The sequence below is a fragment of the Salmo salar genome, chromosome ssa18, assembly GCF_905237065.1.
Source record: "Salmo salar chromosome ssa18, Ssal_v3.1, whole genome shotgun sequence".
Lineage (NCBI taxonomy): Eukaryota > Metazoa > Chordata > Actinopteri > Salmoniformes > Salmonidae > Salmo > Salmo salar.
In genome coordinates this window covers 50,105,183-50,123,250 of record NC_059459.1, presented here as the reverse complement: position 1 = coordinate 50,123,250, position 18,068 = coordinate 50,105,183, and the positions used below count along the sequence as shown (strand labels likewise).

The window sequence follows — 18,068 nt, the reverse complement described above, 5'->3', positions numbered from 1 at the left end:
GAGCACAGACCATGAGAAAAGTCACAAGAATTTGCACATTTTGAAATAAAGATCAGGTCACGAATTAGAAGCTACTCGCTTAAAAAAGAAAAAGCATTCTGTTGACATTTGACTTCGCTGTCATGTTTCTTAACTTTATGTATGACATTTCAGATTTAGATATGATAATTTTAAAGTAGGTAGAGGTAGTGAACTACACTATACATACAATAGTATGTGGACACCTTGAAATTAGTGGATTCGGCTATTTCAGCCACAGGTATACAATCTCCATAGCCAAACATTGGCTGTAGAATGGCCTTACCGAAGCGCTCAGTGACTTTCAGCGTGGCACCGTCATAGGATGCCACCTTTCTAACAAGTCAGCTCATCAAATTTCTGCCCTGCTAGAGCTGTAAGTGCTGTTATTGTGAAGTAGAAACATCTTGGAGCAACAAAGGCTCAGCCGTGACGTGGGAGGCCACACAAGCTCACTGAACGGGACCGCCAAGTGCTGTAGCCCTGAATGACTGCAAATTGCTGTAGGGGGGACCAACTCCATGTTAATGCCTGTGATTAAAAAAAAAATAATAATAATATTTAAATGAAATGTTTGACTAGCAGTTGTCCCCATACTTTTGGTCATGTAGTAACTTTAGTTAAACCTTTAAGTGACATTGACGTTATTGTTAACAGCTTGGTATACGCTATTTTCAGAGTAACTTTCACAATACTGTGGCTAATTAAGAGTTCTATAAATTTATTAGCCGATTGAGTAGGCTAACATGTAGCTTTGCACCCTCCTTTACCCTTACACATGGCATTTACCATCCCAATTCATATTTTTATGCCAGTGCATAACTATTGATTTTCCTTCTTGTTACTAGCTAGTTAGCTAACTGATTTACTCGTGTGTCTCTCCCATCTGCAGGCATCATCTACGATGTCATTGTGGAACCACCTAGTGTGGGTTCAATGACCGATGAACATGGGCACCAGCGGCCTGTCGCATTTTTGGCATACAGGTAAGTACGCAGCCCCTTTCCTTGCCCATTCATGTACAGTAGACTAATGCCTATCTGCCTTGCGGGGGGAATATGTTAAGAGGCCTGGTGCTGTGTCAATGTTAATACGCCTTGCTTGCGTCTGAGTTTAGGAAACATTTCGAAATTTCATATCAGCGCAATTTCTTTTTTTTATACGAAAGATACCCTTACTGTACCCAGTTTTGGCACAGTTGCAAGTGGCTGTGTTTTGAATAACACATGCTTCCAGCCGACGTACAATACTTCCTACCCAGTTGCACTCTAATGGAAATTGCCCTGTGCAACTGTGCTGAAACGACGTACAGAGTTTCAGTTATATTTGAGAAATTATTTCTTGCTTATATGAAAGTTCAGTTCCAAATGTTTCCAAAACTGCATTGCAAGCAAGGATTATTCAAGTTTCTGAATGTTAAAACACAGCGTTGGGACTTTAGTACACATTGGGCCAGCTGTGGTCCATACGTTCTACTGAGAACCCTTCAACTGTAATCCCTCTTGGGATCTCGAGAGCTAACACTTTCCATGTGTATGCTGTTTCTGAATTGTCAATGGCTGGGGCTATTATTTACTCCATTCATTATCTGCATTGTATTGCACAAATTTGAGAGGGGTAGTCACATAACCATCTTATTTTTTTCTCTTTCCTATAAAGAGTGAATGGCCAATACATCATGGAAGGGTTGGCCTCCAGTTTCCTCTTCACCATGGGAGGCTTGGGCTTCATAATCCTGGATCGCTCAAATGCCCCAAACATCCCTAAACTCAACCGCTTCCTTCTGTTGTTCATCGGTTTTGTCAGTGTCCTGCTCAGCTTCTTCATGGCCAGAGTGTTTATGAGAATGAAACTGCCGTAAGTCTACTCTCTTGTGAAGATTTCCAATCATGCCTCCAACTAAAACACATAACTCTGTGGGGTGGGGAGAAATGTGCTACTTTTATGACGGACAGCGCAACACAACCCTTCCCCACCCTACTGCTCCCATTGAAAACCATTAAGTTTCTGTGTTTTTACACATTTGTTTGTCTGGTTTAAAGGGGACCTAATCATCAACACAAGTAACACTCTTGATAGTAACAGATACATCACATTTTATTGGTCACATACACATGGTTAGCAGATATTATTGCGAGTGTAGCGAAATGCTTGTGCTTCTAGTTCCAACAGTATCTAAGAAGTAATATCTAACAATTCCACAACAAATGCCTAATACACACATCTTAACCTCTATGGGCTAGGTGGGACGCTTGCGCAAAAACTTCAATTTTTCAAACATATGACTATTTTACACCATTTTAAAGATTCTCGTTAATCTAACCACACTGTCCGATTTCAAAAAGGCTTTACAACGAAAGCAAAACATTAGATTATGTCAGCAGAGTACCCAGCCAGAAATAATCAGACACCCATTTTTCAAGCTAGCATATAATGTCACATAAACCCAAACCACAGCTAAATGCAGCACTAACCTTTGATCTTCATCAGATGACAACCCTAGGACATTATGTTATACAATACATGCATGTTTTGTTCAATCAAGTTCTTATTTATATCAAAAACCAGTTTTTTACATTAGCATGTGACTAGCATGTGACTAGCATTCCCACCGAACACTGCCGGTGAATTTACTAAATTACTCACGATAAACGTTCACAAAAAGCATAACAATTATTTTAAGAATTATAGATACAGAACTCCTCTATGCACTCGATATGTCCGATTTTAAAATAGCTTTTCGGTGAAAGCACATTTTGCAATATTCTCAGTAGATAGCCCGGCATCACAGGGCTAGCTATTTAGACACCCAGCAAGTTTAGCACTCACCAAAGTCAGATTTACTATAAGAAAAATGTTATTACCTTTGGTGTTCTTCGTCAGAATGCACTCCCAGGACTTCTACTTCAATAACAAATGTTGGTTTGGTCCCAAATAATCCATTGTTATATCCAAATAGCGGCGTTTTGTTCGTGCGTTCAAGACACTATCCGAAAGGGTAAATAAGGGTGACGAGCATGGCGCATTTCGTGACAAAAAAAATCTAAATATTCCATTACCGTACTTCGAAGCATGTCAACCGCTGTTTAAAATCAATTTTTATGCCATTTTTCTCGTAAAAAAGCGATAATATTCCGACCGGGAATCTGCGTTTAGGTAAACAGACGAAAGAAAATAAAGCATGGGGTCGACTCGGGCACGCGCCTAAGCCCATAGTACTCTGATCGGCCACTTGCCAAACGCGATAATGTGTTTCAGCCAGAGGCTGCCTCGATATCATTCCGCTTTTTCCCGGGCTCTGAGAGCCTATGGGAGCCATAGGAAGTGTCACGTTATAGCAAAGATCCTCAGTCTTCAATAAAAAGAGCCAAGATGAACAACAACTTGTCAGACAGGCCACTTCCTGCATGGAATCTTCTCAGGTTTTGGCCTGCCATATGAGTTCTGTTATACTCACAGACACCATTCAAACAGTTTTAGAAACTTTAGTGTGTTTTCTATCCAAAGCCAATAATTATATGCATATTCTAGTTACTGGGCAGGAGTAGTAACCAGATTAAATCGGGTACGTTTTTTATCCAGCCGTGTCAATACTGCCCCCTAGCCCTAACAGGTTAAGTAATGGAATGGAATAAGAATATATATGGATGATTAATGTCAGAGCGGCATAGGCTAAGATGCAATAGATAGAATACAGTATAAATATGAGATGAGTAATGCAAGATATGTAAACATTAAAGTTACTAGTGATCCATTTTTTTAAAGTGGCCAATGATTTCAAGTCTTTGTAGGCAGCAGCCTCCCTATGCAAGTGATGGCTATTTAATAGTGTGATGGCCTTGAGATAGAAGCTGTTTTTCAGTCTCTCGGTCCCAGCTTTGATGCACCTGTACTGACCTCGCCTTCTTGATGGTAGCGGGGTGAACAGGCAGTGGTGGTTGTTGTCCTTGATGATCCTTTTGGCCATTGTGTGCTGTAGGGGTCCTGGAGGGCAGGTAGTTTGCCCCCGGTGATGCATTGTGCAGATAGCACCACCCTTTGGAGAGCCCTGCGGTTGTGGGCGTTGCCGTTACTGTACCAGGCGGCGATACAGCCCGACAGGATGCTCTCAATGGTGCATCTGTAAAAGCTTGTGAGGGTTTTAGGTGACAAGACAAATTTCTTCAGCCTCCTGAGGTTGAAGAGGCGTTGTTGCTTCTTCACCACACTGTCTGTGTGGGTGGACCGTTTCAGTGAACCGAGACTGATCTCGGAGTGACCCCCGTCCCCGCCGAGAAAAATAAAGTCAAAAGAATTCCATTCCCCCCAGCTGCGTCAGTTGTCACAGTGACATCATGAACATTCTATTGAAATGGTTACTTGCATAGTGGAGTCTTTTCTTGAGACATGCAGCTAGCTAGTTAAACAATGAACCATAATCCCAATTCATAACATTACTACCCTGCATGAATCTGCAGGTAGCTAACCAACCAGGTTAAATGTTAGCTAGCTAACATTAGGCTATAACTAGCAATGCAAATGGCTCTGAGATATGAATAATATTACTACACAGATCATAAGCATAACGTTAGCAAGCTAACAGTACAATTTAACTTTAAATTTAAAGTGACTTTCTGACAAAATTAGAAACGTGTAATATCTGAAAATGTAGCTAGCTAGACTATCTTACCCATATACATGGATGGACGCTTCTCTCTCTGTCATGGATGCCATGAGTTAGCGTTAGTGGTTAGGGGTGGCAGGTAGCCTAGTGGTTAGTGCATTGGGCCAGTAACTGAAAGGTTGCTGGATCGAATCCCTGAGCTGACAAGGTAAAAATCTGTTGTTCTTCCCCTGAACAAGGCAGTTAACCCACTGTTCCTAGGCCGTCATTGTAAAGAAGAATTTGTTCTTAACTGACTTGCTTAGTTTAAAAAAAAAATGGGTTAGGGTTAGTTTGAAGATGTAATCCGGAGACAGGTGTTTTATACAACTGACTTTTGTTCTCTTTTTGATTCTGTCTGCAAATTCGCTATCAAACGCCAGAATTTTCTCCATCTCCTTAGCTAATTTCAAATCTCGGTGCTCCGGAAAGTGGAGAGCAACACTTATGCAGTTCTACTGCGTGATATATCTTTTAAAAAAGCTGCGTTAGAAAGCATTACCGACACATACTGACCAGCTCATGTTATAGATAAACAGCGTGCCACATGGCAGACCAATCCGAACTCGTCTCTCGGCATGTCCAGCCCACTCATTATCTCAGCCAATCATGGATCGGGGGAAGGTTGCTGACTTTTTATGTGGCTAAACCAACTAGGCTCGTAATATAACAATTGTATTCGTATTTACAGATGGCATACAAGTTTTTTTTATTAAGGCACGTGAAAATATTTATATGCTCATTGTTCCATGATTATGTTAGTGACAGAACTCAGGCCATCGTGATTGATGGGGGTTAAGTCCGTATTTCTTGAAGTACATAAGTGTTCTGCGGGAGTCTGTTTTGGGACCTGTTCTTGTCACTATTTATATAAATGCTATTGGTCAATCTGTTAAAGAATTGACATTTCATCAATATGCGTATGATACTAATATGTACGCAATTGCTCTGACTGCTGACCTGGATTTGACAAGGCTACAGTCTGATTTTGCATCTGTACAGGAAGCCATTACTGATTTTTAAAACGTGTGCTTAATAAGGGCAAAACTAAATACATGCTGTTTTCAAGTTCTCGTAAGATTTCTCTTGGATGGATTACATCTTCACTCATCGGATGGTTCTATAATCGAACAAGTCCGTACATACAAATACCCTGCATACATATATTAGCATCTGCTAGACAAGAGAATTTTGTCCTTATGTAGCAAATGCATCAGATGCATAACAACCCGCAAGGTGCAGCAAACATAAGCACCAACGCTTGATAAATAGTGCATCAACTATTGTAAAGGATTAATTGCATGAATAAATGTTAGTGGAAATATATTAATAAAACATTTTATTTGATAGTTAAGAATATGTTTTGTATAATTTTATTAAGTCCTAGAAAAAAGTGGGCCTATAACCTATGAATTTTCCTTACAATAAAACATTAGTGTAATCCATTTGATCAACTTTATTTGTAGATTTAATTAGTAATGGAGTTGTAGTAATTAAAGTCCAGTTACAGCTTCTTTTGACAAAGTTAAAACGAAAAAGATGAGGATAATAACCAGCCAGGTGCGCATGTGAAATTATTTACTATATACCTAAACAAAAGAACCAGTGCATGAACAATTGTAAAGGATGAATTGCATAAAGAAATATTTGTGGCAATGTGTTCATGACAAGATACAAATAAGTTTTTGTTGGACACTGTATTGTGCCCTTTGATTCATGTGTAAAGGCACGGGTAAATCTCATCTTCTCTTGACTTTATGCTTCGGGTCCACAGTCAGCACACAGCTCCGGGACTTTGTGTGAGCAAGCCCAACAAACAAATCGGTTGCACTGCACACAGTTTTCATGGGTCTTGTTTCGTGTGCACCTGCCGACTTGACATTGTCTTCCTTTTCCCGAGTGGGAGCAGTAGTGCTTGGAAGAGGGAGAGCAGGATGCGCTGCTGCCTTGGCGGCTGTAGCTTCTTTCTTGATGTTCATGTAGTTCTCACGAAGCTCACATGCCAGATCCATGATGAAATCGCTCCTGCTGACTGTCTTGTCAAGGCATTGCTTGCGCAACACATGCGCTTTGTTAGCAGCGATGACGAGCACGTTGCAGAACACCGCAACAGGCCAGCGGTGAGTGCCTCCTTTTACAGAGTACAGTCTTGCCATCTGGTCCAGTGTATCCACACCAACCTATTACATAAAATAGAAAAGGTTTGAATAGTAATCAAATGTATTTATATAGCCCATCTTACATCAGCTGATATCTCAGTGCTGTACAGAAACCCAGCCTAAAACCCCCAACAATGCAGGTGTAGAAGCACGGTGGCTAGGAAAAACTCCCTAGAAAGGCTAATAATAATAATGTAATATAATAAAAGCTCATATAAGATCATATTTGGTGTTTGACAGATGGAAAGGATATATGTATATAGCAGAGATGTATACCTTTGTGCGATTGTAGTCTGTCTCCAGTTTCTTTTTCTGGTCACTGCCAATGGCAACAGTGGGATGCATGGTGCTGAGGATGCAAACACTCTTTTTTTTTACATCTGTACACCATAAGTGTTGCTTTACCACTTTCCTTCACTGATGTGGAGTACAGCTCTGCTGGTATGTTTTGCACAGAGAGGGGCAGCTCCCCCTTTGTTTGTTGAGTCGGCGGCAAACTTGTCTGTCTGCACGCGTATTGGTCTCGTCTCCTTGTTATCAACGCAGGTGTTGCATGATCTCTCTGAAGCGGTTGTGTGGCATGGTCTCTGGAAAAAGTCCACCCCATACCTATCAGACTGAGTCCACATCCATGCTCTTTCTGCCGTATGCTACGTGGACATACAAGAGTGCAATAAATGCATTCAGGTCATTCATAGACGTCCCTCGTTTTTGTTTCCTTTTCTGTGCATATGAGTGACAGTACAGTCTCTGTGCTGCAACATCTGCATGTCACATAAACAAAGAAAACTGAGTACTCTGGCAATTTGTCTCTTTGCGTGAGGTGTAGGACCTGCTCTCTTTGTGAATATTCTGGTAAGGCCGCCTTCCTGTTGGGCTCTCGTCTCTTTTCTACCCAAACCGTGCCATCCCTCCCAGACTCCTGTCTCACGTGGCAGTTGGGATCACCGTCTGTTGGCTCTGTTCTGTTGTTTTTGCGGCGAGGCTCAGGCATCGGAGGCTGAGGCTCGACGTAAACATCAGATGAAGACTCTTCATCAGCAATGTTGATTTCAAGCACAATATCCAATCCTCCATCCGACTCCAACTCATTTAAATTCTGCAGCATTTGCAATGCTGTCAGTGCGTCCCTTCGTTTGGTTCGGCTTGCCATTGTGAATATTGTACTCGGTGTCTGGGGAGATTATATACAATTTCCAGCATTTCATAATAAAATAATTAGACCACACAATTCTTCAGTACACGATTGTTCTAAATTCAATCATCTTCACCCGTATCATTCAGATCAATCAAATTAAATCACCCTCTTCACCCTCATCATTCAGTTAATTTAAGTCACATACACCATTTATCAGTTTCTATCTGGTTTCTATCGCCCAATCATCCATTGACGATAGAATAACATTTTTAATTTGATTGTTACTCGTTTTTAATTAGTAGCCAGAGCGGTTATGGCATGTGTTCGTTTCCCTTACAATACATTTGATTAGTAAAACAGTTATAGTAAATAAAACAGTCCAGGAACAGCTTCTTTTTACAAATTTTAAAATGTGAGAGTATGGTATCAACCCGCAAGGCACGCGGTCAAATTATTAAAATGAGCGCTAACACTGATAAATGGGCTTAACATAAACTCATTACACTATTGTCTTTATAAATTAAATCAACCTCTTCACCCAGTTAGGCCTAATTTTGATATTCAATTGGGAAGTGAGGTGCAGTATCGCCCATTTCATCCATTGCTTCACTGAATAGAGTCAATGATATGTTTTGCATTATTCTGAAGGCCTACTGCAACATGTACCATGTTTTAATTTCCTTACAATAAATGTGATTAGTAATACAGTTATAGTAAATAAAACAGTCCCATAATAGCTTATTTTTACAAAGTAAAAGAATGGTATCAACCCCCAAAATGTGTGGTCAAATTATTTGCTGCTGAAAAATAGGCATAACACAAACTCATCATTACACTATTGTCTTTCTAAATCAAATCAACCTCTTCACCCTCATTCAGCTAGGCCTAATTTTAAATTAAATTGTGAAGTAAGGTGCACAATTTATCATCCATACAGTGAGAAGAGAAACACATTAGCGCCTGGCTGGGTACCAACGTCCTACAGCACATTGTCTTGGCGGGTTAAGTTAGGAATAGGTGTAGAAAAAAGTTTAAAGGCTCTAATACTTTTATGTTAATGATAAAAAAAATTCTGACAAATGAGCAGAGGAAAATAAATGTAGCAAAAGTCGTGGAAGGAGCAGGACATGATTATTTTTAAATGTATTTTTTACAGATTTTTTTTTTGTTGTATTTATCAAACGTCAGCGGCTGTTTGCCTATGGCGGTTCGAGTGTTAGATGCCGTTTATCATAGCGCCCTTCATTTTTTACAGGAGACAGTTTTACTACTCATCACTACGTTCTTTACCAGAAGGTTGGCTGGACCTCTTTTTAATGTCATGTAGATCACATCATTACATCAGTGCTGCTCCATAAGCTTCTGACTTAAGTGATAGTTAACATTTCAAAATGACAAGTTCTCAAACCTGTTCACAGGGTTGGATAACTTTGGAGACTCCTAATTTAACCTCTAACCTCTAATTTAAATTGATTTGTATTTCATGTAATGGGCATACACAAAATTGTTCAAATTGGTGAAGTAAAAAAAATAACTTCGAACTATGAAAAAAAACGGGAAAGTGGTGCGTGCAAATGCATTCGCCCCCTTTGCTATGAAGCCCCTAAGTAAAATCTGGTGTAACCAATTACCTTCAGAAGTGACATAATCAGTTAAATAAAGTCCACTGGTGTGCAATCTAAATGTCACATGATCTGTGTGTGTGTGTGTGTGTGTTCTGAAAGGCCCCAAAGTTTGCAACACCACTAAGCAAGCAGCACCATGAAGACCAAGGAGCTCTCCAAACAGGTCAGGGACAAAGTTGTGGAGAAGTGCATATCAGGATTATAAAAAATATCAGACACTTTAAACATCCCACGGAGCACCATAAGATATGGCATCACAACAAACCTGCCAAGAGAGCCGCCCACCAAAACTCAAGAACCAAGCAATGAGGGCATTAATCAGAGAGGCAACAAAGAGACCGAAGATAACCCTGAAGGAGCTGCAAAGCTCTACAGCGGAGATTGGAGTGTCTGTCCATAGGACCACTTTAAGCCGTACACTCCACAGGACTGGGCTTTACGGAAGAGTGGACAGAAAAAAAGCCATTGCGCTTAAAGTAAACAATAAGCGAACACGTTTGGTGTTCGCCAAAAAGAATGTGGGAGACTCCCCAAACATATGGAAAAAGGTACACTGGTCAGATGAGACTAAAATTGAGCTTTTTTGGCCATCATGGAAAACGCTATGTCTTCCGCAAACCCAACACCTCTCATCACCCCGAAAATTACATGCCCACAGTGAAGCAGGGACTGGGAAACTGGTCAGAATTGAAGGAAAGATGGATTGTGCTAAATACAAGAACATTCTTGAGGGAAACCTGTTTCATTCTTCCAGAGATTTGAGACTGGGACGGAGGTTCACCTTCCAGCAGGACAATGACCCTAAGCATACTGCTAAAGCAACACTCGAGTGGTTTAAGGGAAAACAACTAAAAAAATAAAAATCTTGTACCCCAAGTCTGTAGACACCAAAGGAGGGTCCATCATGGTCTGGGACGGTGTGTCACAGCATCATCGGACTGACCTTGTTGTTATTGCAGGCAATCTCAATGCTGTGTGTTACAAGGAAGACATCCTCCTCCCTCATGTGGTACCCTTCCTGCAGGCTCATCCTGACATGACCCTCCAGCATGACAATGCCACCAGCCATACTGCTTGTTCTGTGCGTGATTTTCTGCAAGACAGGAATGTCAGGGTTCTGCCATGGCCAGCGAAGAGCCTGGATCTCAATCCCATTGAGCACGTCTGGGACCTGTTGGATCTGAGGGTGAGGTCTAGGGCCGTTCCCCCCCAGAAATGTCTGGGAACTTGCAGGTCTCTTGGTAGAAGAGTGGGGTAACATCTCACAGCAAGAACTGGCAAATCTGGTGCATTCCATGAGGAGGAGATACACTGCAGTATTTAATGCAGCTGGTGGCCACACCAGAAACTGACTTACTTTTGATTTTCGCCCCCCCCCCCCCCCCCATTGTTCAGGGACACATTATTCCATTTCTGTTAATAACATGTCTGTGGAACTTGTTCAGTTTGTCTGTTGAATCTTATGTTCATACAGATATTTACACATGCCAAGTTTGCTGAAAATAAACGCTGTTGACAGTGAAAAGATGTTTCTTTTTTTTGCTGTGTGTATGTGTGTTTTTATTTACATACATACATGCATGCATGCATACAGTGGGGGGGAAAAGTATTTGATCCCCTGCTGATTTTGTACGTTCGCCCACTGACAAAGAAATGATCAGTCTATAATTTTAATGATAGATTTATTTGAACAGTGAGACCAGAATAACAACAAAAATATCCAGAAAAACGCATGTCAAAAATGTTATAAATTGATTTGCATTTTAATGAGGGAAATAAGTATTTGACCCCTCTGCAAAACATGACTTAGTACTTGGTGGCAAAACCCTTGTTGGCAATCACAGAAGTCAGACGTTTCTTGTAGTTGGCCACCAGGTTTGCACATCTCAGGAGGGGTTTTGTCCCACTCCTCTTTGCAGATCTTCTCCAAGTCATTAAGGTTTCGAGGCTGACGTTTGGCAACTCAAACCTTCAGCTCCACAGATTTTCTATGGGATTAAGGTCTGGAGACTGGCTAGGCCACTCCAGGACCTTAATGTGCTTCTTCTTGAGCCACTCCTTTGTTGCCTTGGCTGTGTGTTTTGGGTCATTGTCATGCTGGAATACCCATCCACGACCCATTTTCAATGCCCTGGCTGAGGGAAGGAGGTTCTCACCCAAGATTTGACGGTACATGGCCCCGTCCATCGTCCCTTTGATGCGGTGAAGTTGTCCTGTCCCCTTAACAGAAAAACACCCCCAAAGCATGTTTCCACCTCCATGTTTGACGGTGGAGATGGTGTTCTTGGGGTCATAGGCAGCATTCCTCCTCCTCCAAACACGGCGAGTTGAGTTGATGCCAAAGAGCTCCATTTTGGTCTCATCTGACCACAACACTTTCACCCAGTTGTCCTCTGCCAATGAACATCTGAATGATTCAAACTTCAGACGGGCATGTATATGTATTCTTGAGCAGGGGGACCTTGCGGGCGCTGCAGGATTTCAGTCCTTCACGGCGTAGTGTGTTACCAATTGTTTTCTTGGTGACTATGGTCCCAGCTGCCTTGAGATCATTGACAAGATCCTCCCGTGTAGTTCTGGGCTGATTCCTCACCGTTCTCATGATCATTGCAACTCCACGAGGTGAGATCTTGCATGGAGCCTCAGGCCGAGGGATATTGATAGTTCTTTTGTGTTTCTTCCATTTGCGAATAATCGCACCAAATGTTGTCACCTTCTCACCAAGCTGCTTGGCGATGGTCTTGTAGCCCATTCCAGCCTTGTGTAGGTCTACAATCTTTCCTTGACATCCTTGGAGAGCTCTTTGGTCTTGGCCATGGTGGAGAGTTTGGAATCTGATTGCTTGCTTCTGTGGACAGGTCTTTTTTACAGTTAACAAGCTGCGGTTAGGCGCACTCCCTTTAAGAGTGTGCTCCTAATCTCAGCTCGTTACCTGTATAAAAGACACCTGGGAGCCAGATCTTTCTGATTGAGAGGGGCTCAAATACTTATTTCCCTCATTAAAATGCGAATCATTTTATATTTTTGACATGCGCTTTTCTGTATTTTTTGTTGTTGTTATTCTGTCTCTCTCTGTTCAAATAAACCTACCATTAAACATACAAAATCTGCAGGGGATCAAATACTATTTCCCCCCACTGTGTGTGTGTACTGCTCAAAAAAATAAAGGGAACACTAAAATAACACATCCTAGATCTGAATGCAATAAATAATGTTATTAAATACTTTTTTCTTAACATAGTTGAATGTGCTGACAACAAAATCACACAAAAATAATTATTTGAAATCTAATTTATCAACCCATGGAGGCCTGGATTTGGAGTCACACTCAAAATTAAAGTGGAAAACCATACTACAGGCTGATCCAACTTTGATATAATGTCCTTAAAACAAGTCAAAATGAGGCTCAGTAGTGTGTGTGTGGCATCCACGTGCCTGTATGACCTCCCTACAACGCCTGGGCATGCTCCTGATGAGGTGGCGGATGGTCTCCTGAGGGATCTCCTCCCAGACCTGGACGAAAGCATCCGCCAACTCCTGGACAGTCTGCGGTGCAACGTGGCGTTGGTGGATGGAGCGAGACATGATGTCCCAGATGTGCTCAATTGGATTCAGGTCTGGGGAACGGGCGGGCCAGTCCATAGCATCAATGCCTTCCTCTTGCAGGAACTGCTGACACACTCCAGCCACATGAGGTCTAGCATTGTCTTGCGTTAGGAGGAACCCAGGGCCAACCGCACCAGCATATGGTCTCACAAGGGGTCTGAGGATCTCATCTTGATACCTAATGGCAGTCAGGCTACATGGAGGGCTGTGCGCCCCCCCCCCAAAGAAATGCCACCCCACACCATGACTGACCCACCGCCAAACCGGTCATGCTGGAGGATGTTGCAGGCAGCAGAACGTTCTCCACGGCGTCTCCAGACTCTGTCACGTCTGTCACATGTGCTCAGTGTGAACCTGCTTTCATCTGTGAAGAGCACAGGGCGCCAGTGGCGAATTTTCCAATCTTGGTGTTCTCTGGCAAATGCCAAACGTCCTGCACAGTGTTGGGCTGTAAGCACAACCCCCACCTGTGGACGTCGGGCCCTCATACCACCCTCCATAGAGTCTTTCTGACCGTTTGAGCAGACGCATGCACATTTGTGGCTTGCTGGAGGTCATTTTGCAGGGCTCTGGCAGTGCTCCTCCTGCTCCTCCTTGCACAAAGGCGGAGGTAGCGGTCCTGCTGCTGGGTTGTTGCCCTCCTACGGCCTCCTCCACGTCTCCTCATGTACTGGCCTGTCTCCTGGTAGCGCCTCCATGCTCTGGACACTACGCTGACAGACACAGCAAACCTTCTTGCCACAGCTCGCATTGATGTGCCATCCTGGATGAGCTGCACTACCTGAGCCACTTGTGTGGGTTGTAGACTCCGTCTCATGCTACCACTAGAGTGAAAGCACCGCCAGCATTCAAAAGTGACCAAAACATCAGCCAGGAAGCATAGGAACTGAGAAGTGGTCTGTGGTCACCACCTGCAGAACCACTCCTTTATTGGCGGTGTCTTGCTAATTGCCTATAATTTCCACCTGTTGTCTATTCCATTTGCACAACAGCATGTGAAATGTATTGTCAATCAGTGTTGCTTCCTAAGTGGACAGTTTGATTTCACAGAAGTGTGATTGACTTGGAGTTACATTGTGTTTAAGTGTGTTTATTTTTTTGAGCAGGGTATACATACATGCATGCATGCATGCATGCATGCATGCATGCATGCATACACTTGAAGTCGGAAGTTTACATACACATTTCTATTTCCTCGCTGTGGTTGCCAGGTGAACTCGTTCATTCCACCCACACTGCCACTCAGCCAGGCATCTACAGAAGTGACTGATTAGGCTCTGCCAAACATCACATCGATGGCAAAAATGGCAATTCAGTCCTGCCTTTTCTGCGTATGGAACATTTCTGGGAGTCTTTAACTCAACCACTCCACAAAGTTCTTGTTAACAAACTATAGTTTTGGCAAGTCGGTTAGGACATCTACTTTGTGCATGACACAAGTAATTTTTCCAACAATTGTTTAGACAGATTATTTCACTTATAAATCACTATCACAATTCTAGTGCGTCAGACGTTTACATGCACTAAGTTGACAGTGCCTTTTAACAGCTTGGAACATTCCAGAAAATGAAGCTTCTGATAGGCTAATTGACATCATTTCAGGTGTACCTGTGGATGTATTTCAAGGCCTACCTTCAAACTCAGTGCCTCTTTGCTTGACATCATGGGAAAATCAAAAGAAATCAGCAAAGACCTCAGAAAAATAATTGTAGACCTCCACAAGTCTGGCTCATCCTTAGGAGCAATTTACAAACGCCTGAAAATACCACGTTCATCTGTACAAACAATAGTTGGCAAGTATAAACACCAGGGGACCACGCAGCCGTCATACCGCTCAGGAAAGAGACGGGTTCTGACTCCTAGAGATTAACGTACTTTGGTGCGAGAATTGCAAATCAATCCCAGAACAACAGCAAAGGACCTTGTGAAGATGCTGGAGGAAACCGGTACAAAAGTATCTATATCCACAGTAAAACGAGTCTTATATCGACATATCCTGAAAGGCCGCTCAGCAAGGAAGAAGCCACTCCTCCAAAACCGCCATAAAAAAGCCAGACTACGGTTTGCGACTGCACATGGGGACAAAGATCGTACTTTTTGGAGAAATGTCCTCTGGTCTGATGAAACAAAAATAGAACTGTTTGGCCATAATGACCATTTATGTTTGGAGAAAAAAAGGGGGAGGCTTGCAAGCCAAAGGACACCATCCCAAGCGTGAAGCACGGGGGTGGCAGAATGTTGTGGGGGTGCTTTGCTGCAGGAGGGACTGGTGCACTTCACAAATTCGATGGCATCTTGAGGCAGGATAATTATGTGGATATATTGAAGCAACATCTCAAGGCATCAGTCAGGAAGTTAAAGCTTGGTTGCAAATGGGTCTTCCAAATGGACAATGACCCCAAGCATAATTCCAAAGTTGTGGCAAAATGGCTTAAGGACAACAAAGTCAAGGTATTGGAGTGGCCATCAGATAGCCCTGACCTCAATCCCATAGAAAATGTGTGGGCAGAACTGAAAAAGCGTGTGCGAGCAAGGAGGCCTACAAACCTGACTCAGTTACACCAGCTCTGTCAGGAGGAATGGACCAAAATTCGCCCAACTTATTGTGGAAGGCTACCCATAACGTTTGACCCAAGTTAAAGGCAATGCTACCAAATACTAATCGAGTGTATGTAAACTTCTGACCCACTGGGAATGTGATACATGCATACAAATGCATCCTTCTCTCAACTGTGATTCTGACATTTCACATTCTTAAAATAAAGTGGTGATCCTAACTGACCTAAGACAGGGAATTTGTACTAGGATTAAATGTCAGGAGTTGTGAAACTGAGTTTAAATATATTTGGCTAAGGTGTATGTGAACTTCCGACTTCAACTGTACACACACACGGTACCAGTCAAAAGTTTGGACACCTACTCAATCAAGGGTTTGAAGAATAATAGTGAAGACATCAACACTATGAAGTAACACACATGGAATCATGTAGTATCCAAAAAGGTGTTAAACAAATCAAAATATAATTTTGCCACCCTTTGCCTTGACAACTATGCACACTTGACATTCTCTTAACCAGCTTCATGAGGTAGTCACCTGCAATGCTTTTCTAACAGTCTTGAAGGAGTTCCCACATATGCTGAACTTTTTGGCTGCTTTTACATCACTCTGCGGTCCAACTCATCCCAAACCATCTCAATTGGTTGAGGTCAGGTGATTGTGGAGGCCAGGTCATCTGATGTAGCATTCCATCACTTTTTTTTTTTGTCAAATAGCCCATGTACAGCCTGGAGGTGTGTTTTGGGTCATTGTCCTGTTGAAAAACAAATGATAGTCCCAGTAAGCGCAAACCAGATGGGATGGTGTATCGCTGCAAAATGCTGTGTGCTGTGCGAAGTGTGCCTTGGAATTCTAAATAAATCACTGACCGTGTCACCAGCAAAGCACCATCACACCTCCATGCTTCACAGTGAGAACCACACATTCAGAGATCATCTGTTCACCTACTCTGCGTCTCACAAAGACACGGCGGTTGGAATTAAAAATCTCATTTGTACTCATCAGACCAAAGGACAGATTTCCACCTGTCTAATGTCCATTGCTCATGTTTCTTGGCACAAGCAAGTCTCTTCTTCTTATTGGTGTCCTTTAGAAGTGGTTTCTTTGCAGTAATTCGACCATGAAGGCCTGATTCACGCAGTCTCCTCTGAACCGTTGATGTTGAGATGTCTGATACTTGAACTCTGAAGCATTTATTTGGGCTGCATTCTAATTGCCCATTTCTGAGGCTGTTAACTATAATGAATTTATCCTCTGCAGCAGAGGTAACTCTGGGGCTTCCTTCCCTGTGGCGGTCCTCATGAGAGCCAGTTTCATCATAGTGCTTGGTTTTTGCGACTGCACTTGAAACTTTCAAAGTTCTTTCTGGATTGACTGATCTTCATGTCCTTAAAGTAATGATGGACTGTTGTTTCTCTTTGCTTATTTGAGCTGTTTTTGCCATATTATGGACTTAGCCCTATTTGGTATACCACTCCTACCTTGTCACAACACAACTGATTGGCTCAAATGTATTAATTTGTGAAATTTCTTTGATTCTTAACTTTCAACAAGGCACACCTGTTCATTGAAATGCATTCCAGGTGACTACCTCATGAAGCTGGTTGAGAGCATACCAAGCGTGTGCAAAGCTGTCATCAAGGCGAAGGTTGGCTACTTTGAAGAATCTGAAACATATATTTAGATTTAACACTTTTTGTTACTACATGTTTTCCATGTTATTTCATAGTTTTGTTTTCTTCACTATTATTCTACAATGTAGAAAATAGTAAGAAATTAAGAAAAACCCTGGTTTGAGTAGGTGTCCAAACTTTTGACTGGTACTGTATATATATTTGCTCCCATTTCAGTGAACTGAACCATTGCGAAGGCCTAGATTAACAGCCAATTTATGCTTTGGCGGAAAATGTGATAGGAGGCTCCATATGGAGGGTGTGATGCAATTGCGGAGCCTCCAGAGGCCAACTCGAGCTCCGTACCGCATCGCCATGCGCCTCCCAAATATTTTTACAATGCGGAGGGCTCTGAATAGCTCGGCATTGACATGAAAGCCAGCAGTAGTGGGAGGAGAATCGTTTGATCAGGTTAAGGTTTTTTTCTTCTGGTTATCTAGATATCTGGCGCCCTGTTATTTCATCAAACCGTAAGCTTAAAGCATCAGACAAGCTCAATGCATATAGTTGATTTTATTAAAACACATAGGGCTATACAGTGCCTTCAAAGTATTCAGACCCCTTGACTTTTTCCATATTTTGTTACATTACAGCCTTCTTCTAAAATTGATTTTAAATAGTTTTTTCCCCCATCACTGTGAAACGCTCCC

General features: G+C 42.3%; 1 protein-coding gene across 1 annotated transcript in view; it reads left to right on the top strand.

Moving 5' to 3' along the window:
* Nucleotides 1–18,068, top strand: part of LOC106577458 (oligosaccharyltransferase complex subunit ostc) — a 43,913-nt gene that overhangs the window by 16,048 nt on the left and 9,797 nt on the right. The window contains exons 2-3 of the mRNA XM_014155454.2: nucleotides 911–1,004; nucleotides 1,678–1,875. Of these exons, the coding sequence (XP_014010929.1) occupies nucleotides 911–1,004; nucleotides 1,678–1,875 (292 nt within the window). The remainder of the gene's footprint in view (nucleotides 1–910; nucleotides 1,005–1,677; nucleotides 1,876–18,068) is intronic.